Source organism: Hydra vulgaris, chromosome 09, assembly GCF_038396675.1.
Source record: "Hydra vulgaris chromosome 09, alternate assembly HydraT2T_AEP".
Classification (NCBI taxonomy): domain Eukaryota; kingdom Metazoa; phylum Cnidaria; class Hydrozoa; order Anthoathecata; family Hydridae; genus Hydra; species Hydra vulgaris.
In genome coordinates this window covers 63,224,440-63,245,389 of record NC_088928.1, presented here as the reverse complement: position 1 = coordinate 63,245,389, position 20,950 = coordinate 63,224,440, and the positions used below count along the sequence as shown (strand labels likewise).

The 20,950-nt window shown below is 28.1% G+C and overlaps 2 protein-coding genes across 2 annotated transcripts in view; both read right to left on the bottom strand.

The window, feature by feature from the left end:
• Positions 1-19,166, bottom strand: part of LOC100206432 (probable ATP-dependent RNA helicase DDX60) — an 85,744-nt gene extending 66,578 nt beyond the window's left edge. The window contains exons 1-3 of the mRNA XM_065806305.1: positions 19,008-19,166; positions 16,116-16,169; positions 11,845-15,364 (exon numbers count right to left, since the gene is read on the bottom strand). Of these exons, the coding sequence (XP_065662377.1) occupies positions 11,845-15,364; positions 16,116-16,157 (3,562 nt within the window). The 5' untranslated portion in view covers positions 16,158-16,169; positions 19,008-19,166. The remainder of the gene's footprint in view (positions 1-11,844; positions 15,365-16,115; positions 16,170-19,007) is intronic.
• On the bottom strand, positions 2,597-6,239 carry LOC136084918 (uncharacterized). Its single transcript, XM_065806307.1, has 3 exons — positions 6,051-6,239; positions 5,696-5,836; positions 2,597-4,900 (listed from the first exon to the last, which is right to left on the bottom strand). The coding sequence occupies exon 3, from the start codon at positions 4,832-4,834 to the stop codon at positions 3,590-3,592; it is 1,245 nt and encodes a 414-aa protein (XP_065662379.1). The 5' UTR covers positions 4,835-4,900; positions 5,696-5,836; positions 6,051-6,239; the 3' UTR covers positions 2,597-3,589.
• Positions 19,167-20,950: the final 1,784 nt, after the last annotated feature.

The window sequence follows — 20,950 nt, the reverse complement described above, 5'->3', positions numbered from 1 at the left end:
CAGAGAAAACATGTACAACCGATCCTTCAAAGTGAAAATTAAAAGTAGTGAAAAAGGAATGGTACTTAAACCCGATGTTTGGAATAATAACATTATTGTCAAACCGTTTAGAATGCACCGTGAAACACTAACAATCAAAAAAACACATCAAAATATTGAAAAACAATTACCACAATTCTTAAATCACTCTACATCATTCATGCAACAATCAAATTATAAATGATAATGGGAGAAAAAGAATTAAATTTAACTAATACAATAATAACACTTTGTGCGTTTAACTGTCAAAGTTTTAAATCGAACTCGTACTATATCTCTAAATTATTAAAGTATTTTGATATTATTTTTATGTCATAGCACTGGCTGCTAAATATCGAGAGTTTTCTCTTAGATAATGTTGCATTACTAACACATAATGTTATCTTTCATGCGGCAGAAAAATTCACACGGTAGACCGTATGAAGGAAACGCATTCTTTATTAAAAAAGATATTTTTTTGCTGCTCTCTTGGCAGTTAAACAGTGTTTTGGAAAACAAGTGACATGTAAGTATTCAAAACCTTGAATCTCAATAGCTGATATTGAAAAATTTTATTTTAAATCTTAAAAGTAATTAATCCTACGATTGTTTTGAAATAAGTGATGAACATTTTAAAAACTCTCGTAGTAACAATCTTCTAATGTTACTCGCTTCTTTTTATAACAGCATATTAACAAATGGAAAGGTTCTCCAATGTTTATAACAGCCACAATTACTCCATTAGTTAAGTCTTATAAATCATCACTGGAAAATCCTAATAACTACAGAGGAATCAGCGTTCTACCTATTTTTACAAAACTTCTCTAATATCTTATCGTACACATGTGTCCAGATATCCCAAAGAGTCATTCACATCAATTTGGGTTTAAAAAAAACAGCTCTACCCTTCACGCAGAATTTCTTCTGAGTGAAACAATAAAACACTATAAACATAACAATTCACCTGTATACAGTTATATATACAGTTTAGATGCTAACAAAGCTTTTGATAGTTGTAACTGGGAATTACTATTTGAGAAACTATATTATCAGAAAAAAATCCCACCATCGGTAGTTCATACCATCTCATCGTTATATCGGGCAGGTACTGTTAATGTATCATACTTTGGATGCACATCAGAAGAGTTTAGGTTGTCTCAGGAAGTTCGACAAGGGTCCATACTTTTGCCTCGTCTTTACAATATTTATACTGAAAATCTTTTAGAGAAAATTGTCTCAGAATCCAAAGTAGGAACTTCAATAAATGGGGTATACACTGGTGTCATTGCGTATGCGGATGATATAATTTTGCAAAGTTCAACTATATCCGGTCTTCAAAATCTTATTAACATCGTCCAAAAGTATGGAATATCAAACTTTATCAAACTAAATGCAGAAAAAACTGAATTTTTAATATCTGGAGTAAGCTCGATCATCAATAACGTGATTTATGTTAACAACGCTCCTATTAAGTTTCAAAGCAATTTAAAACATCTTGGTTTCCTTTGGGATAATAAGAACAAAAATATGACGGCAACACTCCAAGAAACAAATATAAATGAACGTATAACGCCATTTTTATCTGTTGCAAAAGCTCTTATAAGAAACGGAATTCGCTTTTGCCAGCCTGCTACGATTATCTATTTATTTAATTACCTAGCTATTCCAACGTTATTATACGGACTAGAACTGGGTGGTTGCAACAATAAGCTTCTACAGAATATTGATAAAGTTGGACGATCTGTCTTAGAATCATTTTTTAATATTTCTAAGCACAGTAAAAATCACCTCCATTCTTTTTTCAAAGTAGACTCTGTATCGAACGTTCTTATTCATAACAAATTAAACTTATATATCAGGCTACTTAATGACCCCATATGTTACTCCATTATAATGACTCAGTTGTCGTGTGTAAATAATCAAAGTTTATTTATTAGTGAGATATGGCTAATATGCAAGCAATTTGATATTAATATGCTGCAATGAATAATCGAGGGCAATAAAATTAAAACTGCACGTCCTAAGGAAGTGTTGGATGCCAATATTGCAGCAATTTTAAAACAATCTTTCCAATTATGGAATTTAAAGGAACAAAGACTTATATTTAGAACTTTGATGGAAGAGAAAATTCCAAGAACAATATAAGAACACATATGGTATTTTCTTTTTTTGTTTTTTTTTACCTACAATTTATGTAATTATACAATGATATGCGTATCATTAACTTATCATAAAATGTGCTTTTGGTAAATTGCGCATACTTATTAAAACCCCTAGAATACATAACAAACATAATATCCTATTAAATGTTTACCGTAAATTACTTAAAAACTGAATACATAATTGAAAGCGCCGTAAAATTAATTTTTAAACAAAGAAATTAACAAAAAGATATAATTAAATATATATATATATATATATATATATATATATATATATATATATATATATATATATATATATACATTTATATATATATATATATATATATATATATATATATATATATATATATATATATATATATATATATATATATATATATATATAAACATGTTGTCAATAAAACTATCCAATGGAATTGTAAATATCATACTTTTTATGAACAAATAAACCTAACAGTACATTAGGTAGATAAATAATACAAAGTGACATAAAATAATAAACATCGTAAAATAACTTTTATAGACAATGTAAATAGCAAATGAACTTTGTATTAAATAATAATTTTAAAAAGTTGTAAAGCCTTTAACAAACACAATGCTTTTAAAAACTATTAGAAACAAACTTTTCTTGCCTTAACTTTAGCAAAGCCTTTTAGAAATGAATCGGTTTCAATTGTACTCAGAACCTGGTGTTCAATTGCTAATGTGGCCATCCCACTAAGGCGGTCCTGAGAAAGAGTCGATCGAAGATAATTTTTGATAATTTTCAATTTAGAAAAACTTCTTTCTTCACTGGCCACTGATACGGAGAAGGTAAGCAAAATTCTCAGTGCTACATACACATTGGGAAAGATGTCAGTTTTGGGGCAGCTATCGTTTGGCGACATTGGAGCTAAAATTATAATTTCACGAAACAGTTCATTCCCGTTGATGTCACTCTTGCCATTAGCTGTCAAAATGGATTGCAGGTTTTTGCACTTTTCTTTAATTCCATATGTTTCACATTTGTCTATTTTTTTATTCAAGTTATAAAGGAATTCGAAATGTTTGCTGTGATTTTCAATTTGTTTAAAACTTTCTGATAACGAATTAATTGCAGTGTCTAAAACTATAAAAAAGAAATTTACTTTGAAAGACTCTTTTGCCGACTTCACAGGTTCATCTTTGCTTTCATAGGAAAATTGCCTTTTTAATTTAAATTGCTCTTTAATCTTTGATCTTTTGATCTTTTTCTTGGCCTAACCACTTCTTCATCATTGAAATTTGGATAGATGTCCAGCTTTTCGGCTAGTTCCTTTGTATCTGTAATAACATTTATTCAGTCCATTTTCTGGTCTCAAGTTCTCCAAAAAATACTTTACACTTTCATTTAGTTTCAAAGCGCTCTGCAAATCAACAGTTTTCATCTAAAATGTTTTGCTTACTAAATTAATTATGAACAAAACAACATACCAAGTGACCAAATAGCATAGAAATTTGAAATCTGTAATTTTTTTGGCAATTCCAAAAGCATCAATCTTAGAATCTAACGTTGATTCATAGACAGCGTCATAAATCTCATCAATGTGGAATCGCAAAGGTTTGAGGGCGTCTATCCTGCTCTCCCAACGGCTTTCACTTAATGGTTTTACAGTCAAGTTAGTTACATGATTTGTTAATATATTCCATCTATGGTTTGATCCAGAAAAAAAGTTATAAAGTTCATGTATATTGTTGAAAAAGTTAACAGCTAAAGTATAGGAAAGTGCTGCATCATTGACAACAAGGTTTAATGAATGACTTCCACAAGGAACAAAAAAAACTCGTGGGCTAAGGTCAAGGATCCTTTTTTGTACTCCTACATTCTTTCCCTTCATATTTGATCCATTATCATAACCTTGGCGACGCATATTTTGTAAAGATATTCCTTTTTTTGAAAGCTCGTCTAACAAACAAGCTGTCAACCCTTGCCCATGTATGGGCAAGCTTGATGTATCTGAGACCTGAACAAATCCAAGAAAATGTTCCCTTATGTTTACTTCTTCACCTGGATAGACAAACCGAACAACAAGATTCATTTGTTCTTTACGACTTACGTCAGGAGTGCAGTCAAGAATTCTGGAATAATACAAAGCTTTTTTCAGTTCACACACGATATGCTCTGTAACTTTACAGGAAAGAAGAACAATAAACGCATTTTGAATTTTTTTGCTTAAATAATGTACGTGAGTTTCTTTGGCAGTTATCCGACGAAGATGTTCAGAAAGGACAGTGTCAAATTTTGAAATATGTTCAACAAGTTTTAAAAAGTTTCCATTGTTTTCTTTGAAAACTGTTTCACTTGTTCTACGAAAGGCTAATCCTTGAGTGCCAAGGAATTGCACAATACAAACAAGTCGTTTTAAAACTGCATACCAATGGTCAGCTTCAGCTTGAATCATACGTTGATGTTGGGAATCAATAGTGTTGCAAAATACTGAATTTTTAGTTATTGAATACACTAGCCAATCCCTGTCAATGTCTTCTCCATTTGGCAACTTAATTTTGTAATTGACAATTGTGAACCGTCTGCCTAAACTACTGTCAATAGAAAAGTTAATATTTTTAATCTGCACTGGTCCTTTTACAACAAGCACTTGACGAATGCTATCTGTGATTCTGGCTGGCCACATTCCGCAGTCTTCAAGCGAGTCCCATGATAGTGACGAAGTGACTGCATATTCCTCAGCACCAGAGTTCTGAAACAATAACGATGATTATTTTACTAAATTAGGTTTTATACAAAAACAACATTATTTTTAAAGTTCATTTTTAATAGTGGATGAAGGATGTTTATTACAAAGGTTTTTAGTTGATTTTTTTCAACTTACATCTACTTTTTCACTTTTTTAAAATGGCATATAAATCTTTTGTTTGTAAAATTTGTTAAAAGTATTTTTTTATATTTTATCTTTTATTTTGTATTTTTGTTTGTTTTTATTTTTACACCAAAAAAAATTAATTTGCCGTATTTATTATTATTTATTTTATTTTGTTTACTAATATCCAGAATTGTAGTATATATTTATATGCATACAATATACAACTATATTTTGATTTAGTTTTTTAACTCACTTATTTGTTTGAAGAGTTTAATTTGTTGATTTTATTTAGCTTATATTTTTTACAAAACTATTGTAAACATTCAACTAAAAACAAAGTTTTTAAATAAATAAAGACTAACGTGGTGGAAAAGTCCGCTTAAATTCTTTGTAATCTTATACAACATACCCTTGTTTAAGCGATAAACATAAATAAATGGAAAAAAAGAAAAAATACCTTGGCATTATTTACTTATATTTTTAAAAACATTTTTAAACTTGCGGCAGATTTTTTTAACTAAATTCAAAATAGATTTCGTCGGAGAGGAGTTAAAATTAAAGTTTTTATTTTAAAACAAGACTTGGTACTTTCGAAGGCCTTTGACTGTTCTGTATATAATTTTTTTTCAACAAAATGCATATGAACTAACAAATTCAAAATAAAGCACAAACCTTAAATGAAGTTGGTGAACTTGACGTACTCGTACTTGGTTGGTAATGTAAGCATTCTCTTAGAGAAAAAGATTCAACTGCTTCTGCAGGAATATCTTTTAAAACTTAAGACTGTGGATTTTCTTTTGACATCTTCTTCTCCTAGAGTACAAGTTATTTTATTTTTTTTTTGTTATGACTTATAAATATGGTTGAAAGTACACTCAATACCCAATATCAATGAAAAAAGTGTTGTGAAAAAATCACACAATGTTTATTAAGGTTTAAATAACAGTCTATTATCTCTCTAAATTATTAATATTGTATTTATTTACTAACTTGATAATAATAAATGCACTCTTGTATTATTTCTTACCTGAAATTGATGCTGATTATCGCTTAAATCTTGTTTTTCTAATATTGAGAAAAATTTACTAAATGCCTTTGCTTGTTTTTTGTCTTCTCTCTTCATATCTGATTTGCGTTTTCTATAAAAGAAACCCGAAGGTTTCTTTTTTTCCGCCTTAATAACTCACCCACTTATTTTTTCAAATATTTAACTAACGATTACTTTTAGCTGTAATTGTTTTTTCATTTAAGTCCTGAGCAAATACTTACAAAATTAATAGTTTAAAATATAAACTTTGGCGCCCCTAATAAAAAATGTAAATACCAGTTACAATAAACATTTAACACTCAAAAAACACGATTTAAATAAACAATAAACTAACAAACTTATTCTTTCAAACAATCACCTAACTACTACTTTTTGATGTAATTATTTTTTTCATTGAAGTGCTGAGCAAGTATTTAAAAAATCAATAGTCTAGCATATCAACTTTGGCGCCCCTAGTACGTGAACAACTCACTACTTGTACACATTAAAGACGCCAAATATTATTTTTAACTTATACTTTTTTAGATCCAAATTTAAACTTAAAAAAAAAAACAATGAAAAAAAACGTTAGCTACGCCAGCGCGGCGCCCCAGAAAAGCCGGCGCCCTATGCGACCGATTAATTTGCATAGCCCTTGCACCGGCCCTGACTACAATGACGATAACAAAGTTAGAAATTTTTATGATACAATTTTTAAATCTGGAGCAATTCCTTTAATAAATTATCCAACAGTAATAACAAAAAATTCAGCAACTTTGCTGGAAAATATTATTTCCACAGACTTGTTCAACAGTGATATAAAATTGGGCATCTTAAAAACAGATATATTAGACCACTTTCCTATTTTTCTAACCATAACCACTGACCTCCCGCCTAAACAAAAGTTTAGGCGGTAGGTCAGTTTTGTAACTTTATTTAGGTTACCGCCTAAATAAAGTTACAAAAAAACGTTTTTTTAAACCATCAAATGTTGAGTCAAAAATCAGCTCTCATTAGTACAATGGAAACACTTAAATTTTAATAAAAACGCAAACAATTTTTATGAAAAATCCTTTGAAACATTCACCTCCGTTTACGAATCTAATTTCCCAATTGTTACAGTTGCATTAAAAACTAAAACTAAACAAAAGCTATACATAAATATCTATAAACAAAAACACCAGCTAGCGAAAAAATTCACAAAGATTAATTAATAAAATAAAATCAAAATTTAATATCAAAATTAATTAATAAAATAAAAAATGACTCAAAAAGCACTTGGGAAGTATTGAAAGAAATTACTGGAAAACAAAAAACATGTCCAAGCTCTTTGCCACTAATACTTAAAAGGCAATAACAATTACTTGTATGAACCACAAATTAAAGCTCATGAATTAAATAAATATTTCACTGAAATTGGATCAACTCTGTCAAGTAAAATACCAAAAATCCAAACCTTATTTTATGATTTTTTTATATCTATGGATAAAGATATTTGCTCAGAAGAATTATCTAATATCAGTAGTTATCGTACCATCTCTGTTCTTTCTATATTTTCTTACTTACTTCATAACAACGAGTATGGTTTCAGAAAAGTGAGTTCAACTGAACATGCCATTATTATATACATATATATATATATATATATATATATATATATATATATATATATATATATATATATATATATATATATATATATATTTATATGTTCAACGACAATCACAAGTAAGTCTCAAGGAGCCTAATGGTGCGACGGACTTGTGTATATTTTTAAAATGCGTGGTTTGATAGCCAACACTTTATGTTATAAGCCACGAATTTTTAAATTATTCATTTTAACCCAGTTATTTTAAAGTTATTTTAATAGCCAATTTTAAAAATAGTTTAAGCTTCTTTTCTTACTTCAAATCATAACACAACATTTGATTGAAAAGATAACTAAAGCAACTTTTTAAAATCAAAAAAAAGTTTTCCATTTTACTAAAGGCTTAAATTTTATTAGTTGTCACAACTCCCTACATCTTTGTCATACTCCCTTGTTGTCACAATTCCCAACATGTTTGTCATACTCCCTTGTTGTCACAATTCCCAACATGTTTGTCATACTCCCTTCATTTAATATAGAATTTTAAAAAAAAAACTGTTATTTCGTTGCCGCCATTTTTAATTTTCATACATGAATATTATTGGCGAAAAATCAAAATACTATATTTTTTCAATACTACGAATGTTACTTATTCTCGTCAACGTGTAAAGATTAGGCGTTTAAGTAAAGTCTTAATGTCGTTTCTTTTTTGTTTACGAAACTAAAGCGAATAGCTTTATAATTACACATTTTAACATCCGGTGCAATATCTATCCGCTATCTTTTCTACCTTTCTTATTCTACTCTTTCCGTCTTTCACACTAATATTATTTGCTCTTTTTTATTAAGTGGAGATAACTTAAAAATAAATAAATAAAAAAATGAATAAAGAACCCGGATACTTAAAAAAGACCATCAGTTCTTGTCACAGAAAACCGGTGATGAAGAACTTGAAACTTAACATTTATACAAAGTTTAAAAAGTCGTTATGCAAATAAATGAAACTGTTCAGATTAAAAAATCCTTTCACAACTAAAAAATATGAATAACCAAAAAATATACAAGCATATGGTTTAATAAATAGAAAGAAAGCAGACACTCGCAAAAGACTATCAAGTTTTCATTGAGAACCGCTCGTTAATTCAAAATTCTCATAAAAATCAAATGCATAAATACATGGTCAAGCGTATAATGCACAAGAAAAATTTAAATGCACTCATATACATTTTCAGTTGCATAACTGCATAAAAAACAAAAATGTAAATTATTCAATGTTTGAAAATACAAAAATATATCATCAAAAGACAAAATGATTTGCTTAAACTTTTTTTTGAATGAGAGGTAACTCCATTCCGAAGAAAAAATCAAAGTGTTTTAAAACTATTTTATTCCGAAGAGAAGCTAAAATGAAATGAAAAAAAGAAGAAATGAAATGCTTGATTTTCCAAATTTAGTTTGAAAAAATGGATGACGAATTAAATTATCATTTCTTAAGTTGTATTTATTTTTATCTTTAAAGGTATATAAATTATGGAAAGAAACATGGTTCGAGTTAGTTTCACATTTGTTCATAAAACAAAAGTATTATAACATTTAGCTGATATATATCAAGAATTTTCATTTCAAATAAGAGATGTTTGGCATGAGTAAATCTATCTTTAAAATTAATAAGACGAGCAACATGCTTTTGTTGACAATAAAGAGGCCTAATTTTGAATTTATTAGCACTACATCAAGCAATATTTGCATAGTTTAAATGACAATAGATAAAGGAAAATATAATTGAGTTAAGTTACGTTTATTTAAAGCACTTCTGGCTTTATAGAATATTCCTATACTTTTAGCAACTTTAATACACAAGAATTCTATGTTATATTTCCAATTAACGTTTTCATTGATTTAGATACCCAAAAAGTTTGATTTAATTACTCTTTTTATTAGAATTTTGTCAATAAAAAGTAATAGTAAGGCAGAAGTTTTTTTTAGAAGCAGAATGAAAAGTATTTAATTAGTTTTTCAACATTAAGTGAATGCTTGTTTATTTTAAACCATTAAGAAATTTTTGTTAATTTGATATTCATATTTTAAAATACTGTTGTAATGTTGTGGTCAGATAAAAAGAGGCTAGTGTCTTCAGCAAACATGACAGCAATCATGTTTGAAGCTCTATGTTAACCATTGACGTAAATGAGAAAGAGAAGGGGCCCAAGTATAGAACCCTAGGGAACACCACATGTTATGTTTAACAGATTGGATGGGTCAGTTAAATTACTATAAACAAACTTGTTGCTCAAATAGTTTTTAAGTACCAGTAAAGTATTTCCTTTAATTTCATAATACACAAATTTTTTTAGAAGATCTATATGATCAATTGTATCAAAAGCTTTTGATAAATGTATGAGAACTCCCAACGTGAATTGAGAATTTTCAAAAGATTCAGAAATATTGTGATTACTTTGGATTATTATATGTTCTGTTGAGTTTTTTATTTGAATCCGTATTGATTAATATATAGTATATTATTTGAAGAAAGGTGATTATAAACTACGTTATGTAAAATCTCTCCATAACTTTAGAAAAAACAGACAAAACAGATATTGAGCAATAGTTAGAAACATTGGTTGTATCACCAGCTTTGAAAATTGGTGTCACTTAAGCTATTTTTTGAAAATCAGGAAAAACGTTTTCAATGAACAATTTAAATTTTAAATAGTACATCTTTTAGGGGTTCGTAAGACTCAATGATAACATTACCATTTATGTTATCATGGCCAACTGATTTAATACACTTAAGTATCTTAAAAGATTGCTCAAACTCTTCGTAAAATAATTAATAAAATATTAAGTCCGAAGTAATCGAAAAATCATACTCATCTATTTTATCAGTCAGAAAAGGAATTTTATTAGCTTGACTAGGGCCAACAGAAACAAAAATATTTATTTTATTAACTACTTTTTACAGTTGGATCAGAAAAAAATTTATCATTAATCTTTATAGTTTTGGACAGTGACACGGTTTTATTTTTTGCATGCCAGTAAGTTCTCTAAGAATTTTCCATGTACGTTTACATTTATGTTTGTTCATCTCAAGTAAATTTGAGTAGTACAATTTTTAAACTTTTTCATTATCTTATATATATATTTAAGATATAATAATATCTTAGATATTATTATATCTCAAATTTTTTGGCATGATTTTTATAAAGAATCTTATTTTCATTTGTTTTGGTTTTAAAGTATTTGATATATTATTTTCGCTTTATTTTAGAGGATCTAAATATATATATATATATATATATATATATATATATATATATATGTGAATCTATATGTTTAACATATATATATATACATATATATATACATATATATATATATATATATAGATATATATATATATATATATATATATATATATATGTATATATATATATATATATATATATATATATATATATATTTATGAATATAGATATATATATATATATATATATATATATAAAATATATATATATATATATTTAATATATGTATATAAATACATATATATAATATATATATATATATATATTTAATATATGTATATAAATATATATATATATATATAAAATATATATATATATATATATATATATGTATATATATATATATATATATATATATATATATATATATATATCTATATATATATAATGCGTGCCTGCTTGTAACGCGCTTAACATGTTTTTCCACAAAACGACCTTGTTTTCAAAGGTGTGTGTTTTAGAACAACATGGTTAAGATAGGGGTGCAACAGTAATGATATAAAAAAAAACTTATAATCCTCTTGGATTTTTTGCAATGATAAAAATAATTGTTTCAAATCAAATAAGTATTACACTAAAGTATAATCAATCAAGTATTATACTTAAGTATAATCAAATAAGTATTATACTAAAATATGATCGATCAAGTTTTATACTAAAGTATAATCAATCAAGTATTATCCTAAAGTAAAATCGATCAAATATTATACTCAAGAATAATCGATCAGGTATTATACTAAAGTATAATTAAATAAGTATTATACTAAATAACTTGTAAAAAATCAAAATAAAATTACCCAAGCAAACTTCAAACAAGAAAACACAGCAACGTTCAAATTTTTTTAAATATGAAAGAAAGACATTAAGAAAGAAAAAAAAATTTAACTAAACTAAAGTTTACCAGCAAAAGTAGCACCTTTAACAAAATTATGATCAAGCCAAAAGTTAGTAATTTCTTCTATTTTTGGTACGTCTTTTTTACTAGCTTTATCTTTACTCTTTTTCATTACAGACTTTTCATAACAAGATAATTTATTAACAGTTTTGTTTTTAATAAAAGTTTCTTCTTTCTGTTCACAATATTCTATAACAGTCTTCACTAAACGATGACACAAAAATCGATCCAAACAACATACAATCACAGGTAGCATAGACTTTTTTTTCAAGACTTTGATTAAATTTATAAATGCACTTAGTAAGTAGTCCTCTTCGTTTACTTTAAAAGACTTTTTGTTAGCTTTCCATGCTATAAAATTATTTTCTGATTCAAATAACATTTGCTGAACTTCTTCAAAATATTTCCTTTTAGAGGTCCAGCTAAAAAACTCTTTTTTTAACTCGTTCTCATACAATCTAACTTCATCACGGGTTAAAAATGTTCTATTAACAAAATATTGAGAGGAAGATAAGTTAACTAGCTCTGGCTTTTCTGAATTTACTTTTTTCATTGTTTCATAAAGTTTCAAACATTCTCTCGGTGACAAAGTAATATGCTCTGGTATTCCTTCCGCAATAACAGCTGATAATTTTAGTGTACAAATTGGATGAATACTTTGAAGGCTTCCTAACTCCTGATAATTCTTTGTGTTTTTTGGAAGATAGACAAAAGTTTCTAAATCAGAATATCTATTTTTTAAAATAACTAATTCAACTTTGTAAGACAAATCATCTCTTTTAATGCCAAGCATTGTTTTATTCTCTTTTTGAAAGTTTTGAATATCTTGAAGCCAACTATGAAGAACCTCAGGGTTTGCAACTGTTGCTGAAAGTGTTAGAAAGGGACACGAAATAATACATAACAAATGTTCCCAAGTCTCACCATCAATATCTCTACCAATTAAGTGAACTTCGTCAAAGATAACATATTTTATCTTTTGAGACCATGCATAGGTTTGTATAGACAGCAAAAGAATTTCAAGACATTGTGGAACAGTGATGAGTATCTGACAATTATTCACATTGTGTTTATAATCCCTTGTAAATACCCCACAAATTGACTTTCCATCAGGTAATTCACTTTTCGTAAATTTACTATTTACATAAGCTTGCACCTGATTAACTAACGCTTTTGTTGGAGAAACGTAAACTAGAACATCATTGTTACTGCTTCTTAATATTTTCTCCATGCAATAATATGATGCATATGTTTTACCTGAGCTTGTTGGAGTAATTATTAATGCAGATTGATTATTATCAACTACATCAAAGAGTTTTCTCTGCCAGGTATCGGGGATAAAGTCAGAAATCCTCGGGTCAGGATCACTACGTTCTACTCTTGACAAAAATTGACCCAAGTATTTCAATTGAAACTCAATATGACATATTGATTCAGCTTTGGTAGGTTTGACAAAAGACTCTAAACTGAGCAATTTTAAAAGTTTGAAAAATCCAGCTGTATTTAAAGCTTTTGCTATGATTTTTTTATCAACCGATGAAAGTGTATTCATATATTTGCTGAAAATTTTTGAAACAATTAAAAAAAGATTGATGGTGTGATTTAAGTGGTTTGAATCTTTATTATTTAACAAATTTCTTAGGATTGATAATTTTTTGACTTCAAGTTTGATCTTAATCTCATCATAAAAAAAACTTTTTTCATTTTCTTGAATAAGTTTAAGAGCCTCAGAAAACTTCAGGTCTTGAATTTGATCTAATAAGCTCTTCCACTTTTCATTGTCCTTATTTCGTTGTTCTTCAAGTTTTCTCAGGCTATTCATTTCAATAATTATTTGTGCTTTTCTAGAAACTTTCTTTTTACTTATAGCTCTATGCTTGTTCAACTTTGTTTCACTCTTGTCTTCTAGGACAATATTTTTTGTTTCAATGACACCTAAGCTTTCTCCATACATTTGAAGGTACTTAGAGAAGCGATTGTTATTTTTCTGTTCTAATTTTTTCGCTTTTAACTCACTTTGTTTAGTTATTTGTTTTACTTTTGTTGAAGTTTCTTTTTTCATCACTTCCAGTTCCTTTTTTTCACGTAAAGAGAGCATTTCATATTCATCAATTAAAATTTTGCAGTGCCAATGATATTTATCTTCAAATATTTTGAAACTTGGAAGCGATTTAGCTAATAAAGGATAATTGTCAACCGCAACTTCCATCTGATTACTTATTTTATCTGCATACAATGTAACAAGCTTACTATGCACTGGAACAACCTGAATCAAAAAACTCCCTGAAACTGGAGTTGAAATTATTTTAAGAGAGAGTAGAAGAGATAGAAGATTTTTATTTGAAGCAGAAGATGATTCGTTGTTTCTCTCACAAGAATTTTTAAATCCAAAATCAAAAGGAAGTGTTGATTTCAATCTGCCACCACACTCCTCATTAAACTTATCAATAATATTCTTATAATTGATGAAAATATCACTGTCAAATAAAACTTCTCCTTGATTTAACTGTTTACAGTATATATTACAAAATGTAGCAAAGAGGTTACCATCCCAGATATCACAAACAATTTCATTTTTTTTTAATACACCAGCCTCTCTTCGTTGTTGAACAACTTTACTCAGTACATGCTGGAATTTAGTTATCAAAGACTCAAACTCAACATTATGTTTAACTTTAGGCAATGCTCTCTTCTGCAAAGGTAAATTTTTTTTAACCAAAACATAAAGTACAATAAGTTTGGCAAAGTCTACATACTTTTGAGCAAACAGATATTGCTCCATAAACAAATATGCTGCAACAAATTCTGATTGAATATCATTAAACTTTGAAAATGTATCAAACTGTAACATGACCTGCAACTGAAGTTGTTTTTTATAAAAAGCATGATATGTGTTCTTTACAATGTTCTCTCTTGACTTTTCTTTCTTCGTTTTTTTTGCTGAAATATGATATCCTTCTAAAGATGCTATTCTAACAGTAATATCATTGATGAAGACTACGTTTATTTGTAGGGCTAAAATTTTTTCCATTTGCAAAAACAAAGTTTGATAACGACAATTTTTAAAAGCATCAAACATCAAGAAAAAAATGGGGTTATTAGTTTGAACCCATGCTTTGAAAGAGACATCCCAAGCATTTTGAAACTGATTCCAAATAGTAATATTTAATTCTTCTTTAAGATGAAAAATCAAAATTTCTCTTAATAGTTGGTTTTGTGGTTCATTTACGAAAAGGGAATCTTTAAAAAAAACTATATGAAATTTTCCTTTGCGTCTCATAAATTTTTGTAGTTGTCTTTCCACAAGATAAACAAAATGAAGTGTCTGCCCACCATGAACATTGCTTAAATTAGAATCAAAAATTGCTAATAACAGCAAACTGTCTCCGTCAATAAGAAATATTCCTGAGTCAAACTCACATGAAAGGTTACATAGTTGAAGACAGTTGACTAAAAAAAATGGCTTACTAATAGGTATGCCATTATTATTCAAATTTCCTCGAGAAGAACAGCATTGTTTCTGATGCTAAAAACAAAAAATCGTTTTTAAACTATTGATTAGATTTTGAGTTGAACGTCTTTAAATATATTAATATGTGTATGATTAATAATTTTCTTTTAACCTGACATTAAATTTTAGCTTTAATAAATACTTTTTAAATGAAAAAAATATATTTATGTATATACTGAAATATACAGTTATTGACAAAAGTATTAGACCATCCATCAGAAAACGTATTTTATTGAAGAAACATGAATCTATTGTAATTTAATAATTTTTTATTGCTAAATCTTGTATTACACTGTATTTACAAATCATGACGAAGACGTTTAAGTATTTTGTATGTGTTTTGATAGCATCAATAACTGCTTCTAGTCGGAGGAGTTGAGTGTGGTACTGCCAGACACTTGGTGGGGATCGTACTCGGAACTTCTCGTTTATGAGGCGAACGCTCTACCACTACACCACTACCGCATTAATTATGATTACATTTTGATATACATTATCATAAAGTAATTATGACTGGTAGATCAATCCTGTATTATAATATTTACAGTATCACTTCATTACTGACGTTTTATAGAAGATTATAACACCGTTATATTAGGTCCACCTATGTATTAAGTAGCTTTGATTACGTATATATAAATATTTCAATTGTTGTGTAGCTATACATTTATATTAACAAAAACAATATGTATTTATTATTTGTTTTAATTTCTTGTAATGAGATAAATATTTAATAGTTTTTTGTGAGGATAAAAGTTATACTTACATTGAAATCTGGTTTTTTTGATACGTCTACTTTATCATCCATTTTATATTCAATCTAAAAATAAACACTTTTCATAAGTTTTATATAGTTGTTTTTCGTTGAAAAGAAAATGACGAGGAAAATACATAAAAACAACATTAAAGAAAAGTTGTTTAAAAGGTTTGGCGTTATGTTATGGTAAAAAAAATATTAAACGAAAATCTTTAAATCATAAATTTTTAGACAATTTTAAAACATACGCCTAAATAACTTTAAAACATACGCCTAAATAACTTTAAAAAATTAACCTAAATAACTTTAAAACAAAAGCCTACATAATTTTAAAACATAAACCTAAATAACTGTAAAACATAAGCCTAAAATTAAAAAAATTAGCGTTAAAATGGGTCAAAGGAAACATGTTACAAAACATCTAACATAAGTTGTTTATAAGATAAACCACAAAGTTAGTTTGAATATAGAATAAACCACGAAGTTAGATTGTATATAAGATAAAGTGCTAAAAAAATAAAAAAAATTTCAAAAGTTCTGTTTCCAAATCTGACGAAAGTGAAAGTGAAAGTGAAAGTGTAATATAATTCCTTTTTTTTGATGCTTATTATTAAATTTAAAAATAAAATTTTTAATAGTTATTTTCGCCAGACAGGTAATATCTTATTCTATTTCAATAACATTTAAACTATATAATATTGCAATCTAAAATACTATTAAAAAATTAAGCAATAAAACGCATAAATAGTCTCGCAGTACAAGCAACTGATAATAATATTGTAATATTGTAATATTGAAGCTATGCAAAATTAAGGATCCGTTGCATCAAAATAAAAAAGTTTCTTGCTTAGGAAGCACAATTTCATAACGGCACTTTCGATAGTGTTAGTGAATATAGAACAAATATAAAATTCATTATTAATTTTGTATCAAAATGGCTATTCTGTCGCACTTTTTATTTGTGCCGTATTTAGCACGTGTATTAATATGATATCAGTTCTTCTTATAAATGTTTAAACAATATATGTTTCATCATTTATTATGAATAAGCGAATTTGCATTGCAAGAAGCTTTTCTAGATAGGTAAAAGGTTAATAATTTAGACATTTTAATAGACTTAACTGTGAGAATAAACTTTGAATAGGCTACTTTAGGCATATTTATAGCTTGTTTCCAGTGCTTACGATATATATTTATACGAGAACTTTACCTGTATAAAAATATTTATTCAGTGCTTTTAAAAAAGGCAAAATTTTTTGCCTAAAATTATGTTTTGTTCATCAATCTTAATTTTTCCAGTGCCTTTTAATTATTTTACAATTAATGTTTAATATAAATATTTAGAAGACTATTTAATCATAAGCGAGGGTTTTAAACAAAGCACACAAGGTAATTGCATGCAACTGTGGAACTTATGAACAACATAAGTTTGTCTTTTGATTAAAGGAAAAGTTGTATTGTACATAATTGACCTTATTAAACTTTTACGAAATTGTGGTCCATAAATATTTTTTATCAGAAAAATCTAAAATATATTGTATAAAAAACCAAACCATTGAATGATTCTCTAGCTATTTAGAAAATAGGCAGCAAGGCGTTATAATAGTTAATAACAGTAATACTTAGCAATTTAAAATAAAAAGAATTTTTTGGATTAAAAAATTTTACATTTTCAATGAACATTCCTAAACTAATGACTGAAAAAAATAACAACCAAACAAATCTTTTTCTAAGTGTGCTAATATTATCGCTAAAGAAACAATGGTTGATGCTGTTAATGATACTCGTCAATCTTCATATTGGCATCGGCCAATAAGAAGATTGACGAATTTAATTGGATGATTGCAAATCTTCAGATTGGTAGTATGCAAATGTTCTTGATACCTAGTAAAGTTCTTGATTTCAAATCAATGAGTTCATTCTGCTAAACGTATAGTCTAAAATTAAAACTTATAGAAATAAAAGCTCTAATGCATTTGGGGCTTAGAAATAATTATACATATGTAGATTAATTTATTTTAGTTCTGTTCCCGGCATGGAAGTAACTGGTTTACATAAAATATTTAGTCGTTCTATTTCCCCAAAAACTTTGCTAACTTGAAAAACTTAAAAAGTAACTAAAACTATAAAAGGTAACTAAAAGGTATACTATCTTGTTCTTATGTTGTTTTTCTTTTTTAGTTTTTTATTTTTTCCGTTTCTAAATTAAAATAAATTATACATCTAAATGTATTATAAAACAAATACAGATAGCTGGGACAAAAAGAAAAAGACAAGACAACACAATCTGTTTTATTGTCAAGCCCCTGCATTTTGTAAAAATTCATATAAATTGATACAATATCCATTACAATTATATCAATACAATTACAATTCCATTTATTATCAAAGCCATTACAAATTCCCGGCCAGCATGCCCAGATGGGTTGTATCCCGGGATTGCGTGGGTATCCGGGCACGGGCTTGATGTGGGCTTGTCATACAATTTTATATGGGTCCCATATGGGCAAATTATTAAAAGTACGAAACTCATTATTTACTATTATTAATATATAATTTTCGTATTCCGTCATTTATTTTGATTGGAATATAATAAAATAGCATTTAAAACTTGTTTTAATTTTGAGTGTTCAGTTCATCCAAGGCAGCTAGATTATGAATTTGTATATTATGCATCGGGAATTTGTTAATTGCGCCAACTTGCAACGCTATAGTTACAGCGAAATATTAATTATCAATTTATTTTGAAAAAAACAGCGAACATTTAGTAAGTACTAATGTTTTGTTTTGAAAATAGTATATTTACTATACATATGTTTTATAAGAAACTGATCAATTTGTTTTAAACGTCATTGTTGTATAATATATTATTTTACGATAAATGGACAGAAAATAACTTACAAGTACTTGTACTGATGTAATTATTAGGCTTTAATTTATTGGTTAGTGGTTAGTAATATAATGCATTAAGTTAAATATCCGGTATCTTTAAATAATTTCAATTTAAGCTTTCAACAATTTTCCGAGATGCCATCGATCATAAAATATGTTGGTTATGTTGTCATAAAATTTTTAATAATATATTTTATTTGTGAATTCACATTTTACTGCAATAAATTTTTTATTATCTAAGTTAAATATTTATAAAATATGGCCAAAAATTTTGAATGTTGTCAAAGAACAAAAAGGAGGCGAGTGAGAAGGGCAGTGAATGAGTTACTAAAGAGTGTGAATGAACGTAATGAAGAGCCCGACATTAACAATGACTTAGGTCTGTGTTATGAATCAGTTAATAATATAATGACCTGTGGAGATGTAGAAATACGTTCTTGCATATTGGATGAAAATGAAATTGATGAAAATTCCAAAAAGATAGATAATAATCTTTCAGATGTATCATTGCAATACGATGTTGAAAGTACGAAGTACGAAGTAAAAGCCAATTATTTAATAGTGAAGCAAGTACGTATGATCTTACTGATGGAAACTATAGCGACAATGAATCCAATTTCAGTGAATATTCTGACAAGTTCGTAGGCAGTAGCGATGATGAAGAGAATGTTTGTAAATGTGATATTCGTGATCAGCTAGCTACGTGGGTAGTTACACATAATATTTCTACTACTGCAGTAACAGCTCTATTGCATATTCTATGGTTGGCAGGTTTAAATGTTCCTAAAGATGAACGCACTTTGATGGAAACACTTAAGAAGGTTTCTAATATCATCGCCAGAGCTTGTGGATCATACTATTATGTTGGAGTAAAAACTGCCTTATTGAGTGCATTATCGCAATTAAATGAATCGGCATTATCAGACATTTCTGCACTATCTTTAAATATAAATTTTTTTTTTTTTTAATTTTATTTTTAGGTGCCCCAAGAAGTCCTAACGGTCTTATCACAGAGCACCGCGGAAGTGCATTTAACCGGGAAGTTCACGCCTCCTTCCTTACCGTGACGCGAAAATTTGTCCAGAGCTCGTTTCGAACCTGGATCTCCTGCTTATATAGCAAGCGCTCTAACCACTGCGCCATGGCCGCTAAATGTTGACGGCATTCCACTCTTTCATAGTTCAAATACGCAACTTTGGCCAATACTCGGATATGTAAATGAATTACCTAAAAAACAAGTTTTTATTATTGGGCTTTATCCAGGCAAGACAAAGCCAACATCAGTAGAGGAATATTTAAATGATTTTATTTTAGAAATGAAGTCTCTGTCGGAAGGTTTAGAATACCGTGGAAAACGATATGACATATTTATAAATGCAATAATTTGTGACGCCCCAGCTAGAGCTTTTATTAAATGTATAAAAGGACATTGCGGTTACAATGCTGTGAACGCTGTATACAAGAAGGGGTCCATTTGAAATATAGAATGACGTTTCCCGATACAAATTCAACACTACGTACTGATGCGGACTATATCATGCAAAAAGATGAAGATCACCATATCGCACTTTCACCGTTAACTGATTTGCCAGTAGGACTTGTTACACAATGTCCTCTTGATTACATGCACCTTGTATGCTTGGGAATAGTTAGGCGGATCATATCTTTATGGATAAAGGGCGATTTAAAAAATAGATTGTCTACTAATACAGTTAATAAAATATCTGAAAAACTTATATCACTTAAAAAATATTTTCCTAAAGAGTTTGCGAGACGTCCAAGATCACTGTATGAGTACCAACAATGGAAGGCAACAGAGTTGCGCCAATTTTTATTATATACTGAACCAACTATTTTATTTAAGTTAATTTCTGATAATGTTTATCGTAATTTCTTACTGTTAAGCGTGTCTATGACATTTTCACTTAATCCAAAGTTGTGTAATAAGTTTT